A 2,121-nucleotide genomic window follows, 5' to 3' on the forward strand; every position below is an offset into this window, starting at 1 on the left:
ATTATGTTATTAATGTGGCATGCAGCCCTAATTATAGCTATGTATATCTGTGCTTCGTTTGGTAAACACGGTTGATAATGTTAGCTGACAAATTAGCACGCCACTCGCTTATCAAAATATGGTGACATATGGCTCAGAAAAAATAACATTTGGCTAATGTCATGCTAATGTCAAAAAATCAGTGGGTGCTGTCACAATAGTGACATCCAGAGATCTGAATCCATCTTTTATATACAGTCTCTTTGAGTTACATGTGAGAAAGGACAACTCTGGATAATGTCCTGACCTGATCGTCAGAGTCTGAGTTTCTACAGTTCATTCTTGCTGACTTGCTGACACTTATCGATGCATTGATGTTAGTCATTCCATATTTATTAAGGATGATGAGATGTTGAGCTTCACAGCCTATTAAGTAAACTTTAAGTCTAAAGCTACGCCTTGCAGAATGATATTAGATGGAATAGAAATGAAGATTTTTTTGCAGTCCCATGATAACCTAAACATTTAAAAAACCTCTCCCAGTCTGACAAGAATACTAATTTAAATGTCTGGTTTGGCTTTTAATTAGCTGAATCACTGAACATCCTTCATTAACATTCCTCACCTTCATCCCTGGTAGCCCAGGCAGCCCCTGGGGTCCAGCAGGGCAGGCAGCAGGACACTATAAACATACACAGCCAGTCAGATACTCAACAAGCGTGGCTGTTACCAGCCTCTTTTAAACATGACTCATTCTGGTCACAAATTCACTGTCACCACTCCAATTGCCATGCATCCAGGAAAAATTTGGCAGCATATAAGACAGAAAAACACTCACAGCTTCCCCACTTCCCTCATTGCTGGCACCGGGCGGTCCCTAAAACACAGCAGAGTGAGATCTAAAACAGCCACAGGGGGTTAGACGTTCACAGAAATCTATGTTCCAGATTTGAATGTGTGAAAAGAGACGGCTGCATGCAGGACCATCACATGCTCGTGATTTCATACAGAGATCTGAGCTCAGGACGAGATTCGTCCGCAAGGAAAGGGCTAGTTACAATGTGTGCTGTTAGCATCGCTAAGAACTAAGACTGGAAGTACCGGTGATCGAACCACCAACCTTGATTGGTAGACAACCCCATGTGTGCTGTTGTACCATGTATGTATGTAACGTAGGAAATGTATGAAATAATAAAGTCTCACATGATAATAAAACCAGTGTTGGATCAGGTTCTTACCACACGCCCTGGTGGGCCAGGAGGGCCAGGAGGCCCTGGAACCCCAGGTCCTCCTCTAGGCCCAGGTGGACCCTGCAATAACACATTTAAACAAATCAAATCAAATCAATTTATTTATATAGCACTAAAAACCACAAAGTGCTTCACAGTAATATAAAACAGAAATACATAAAATACATTAATAATAAAACACACAGCACAAATCTAATTAAAAGCCAATCTAAATAAATGAGTCTTAAGCTGCTTTTTAAAAGAATAAATACAATCAAGGCAACGTAATGATGGAGCATTCCACAACCTGGGGGCCAATGCTCTAAAAGATCTATCACCTCTGGTTTTAAAATATGTTCGAGGGACTACCAACAGCCTTTGATTAGATGATCTCAGGCTTCGAGAGGGAGCGCGGGGTTCTAAAAGATCAGAAATGTAAGCAGGGGCATCACAATTCAAAGCTTTAAAAGTCAGTACCAAGATTTTAAAATGAATTCTGAAATGTACTGGAAGCCAGTGTAATGAACGTAACACTGGTGTAATGTGCTCTCTTTTTCGTGTCTTAGTTAAAAGCCTTGCAGCAGCATTCTGGACTAACTGGAGACAGTCAAGATTCCTTTTGCTCAAACAAAGAAAAAGACTGTTACAATAATCTAAGCGAGCCAACCATCTAACCATTTCTAACTCAGATGTAGACAGCAAAGTTCGCAGTTTGGAGATGTTTCTTAGCTGAAAAAGGCAATTCCTAATTAACTGGCGAGAGTTTTGTTCTAGGGACATGGCAGAATCAAAGCTCACACCAAGGTACCTGAGGCTCAGGTGAACAGATGAGCCAAGAGAACCAAGATGCTGTTTGATTAGAGATATCTGGTTGTCGGGGGCAATAATTAATGTTTCTGACTTCTCAGAGTTC

The 2,121-nt window shown here is 40.9% G+C and overlaps 1 protein-coding gene across 1 annotated transcript in view; it reads right to left on the reverse strand.

Annotated features, from left to right (window-relative positions):
- col9a1c (collagen, type IX, alpha 1c) overlaps window positions 1–2,121 on the reverse strand; it is a 29,400-nt gene that overhangs the window by 10,347 nt on the left and 16,932 nt on the right. Inside the window, exons 14-16 of the mRNA XM_005752761.1 lie at window positions 1,218–1,289; window positions 818–856; window positions 605–661 (exon numbers count right to left, since the gene is read on the reverse strand). Coding sequence (XP_005752818.1) covers window positions 605–661; window positions 818–856; window positions 1,218–1,289 — 168 coding nt within the window. The remainder of the gene's footprint in view (window positions 1–604; window positions 662–817; window positions 857–1,217; window positions 1,290–2,121) is intronic.

The sequence above is a fragment of the Pundamilia nyererei genome, unplaced genomic scaffold (assembly GCF_000239375.1).
Source record: "Pundamilia nyererei isolate P.nyererei 1_Seehausen unplaced genomic scaffold, PunNye1.0 scaffold00378, whole genome shotgun sequence".
NCBI lineage: Eukaryota > Metazoa > Chordata > Actinopteri > Cichliformes > Cichlidae > Pundamilia > Pundamilia nyererei.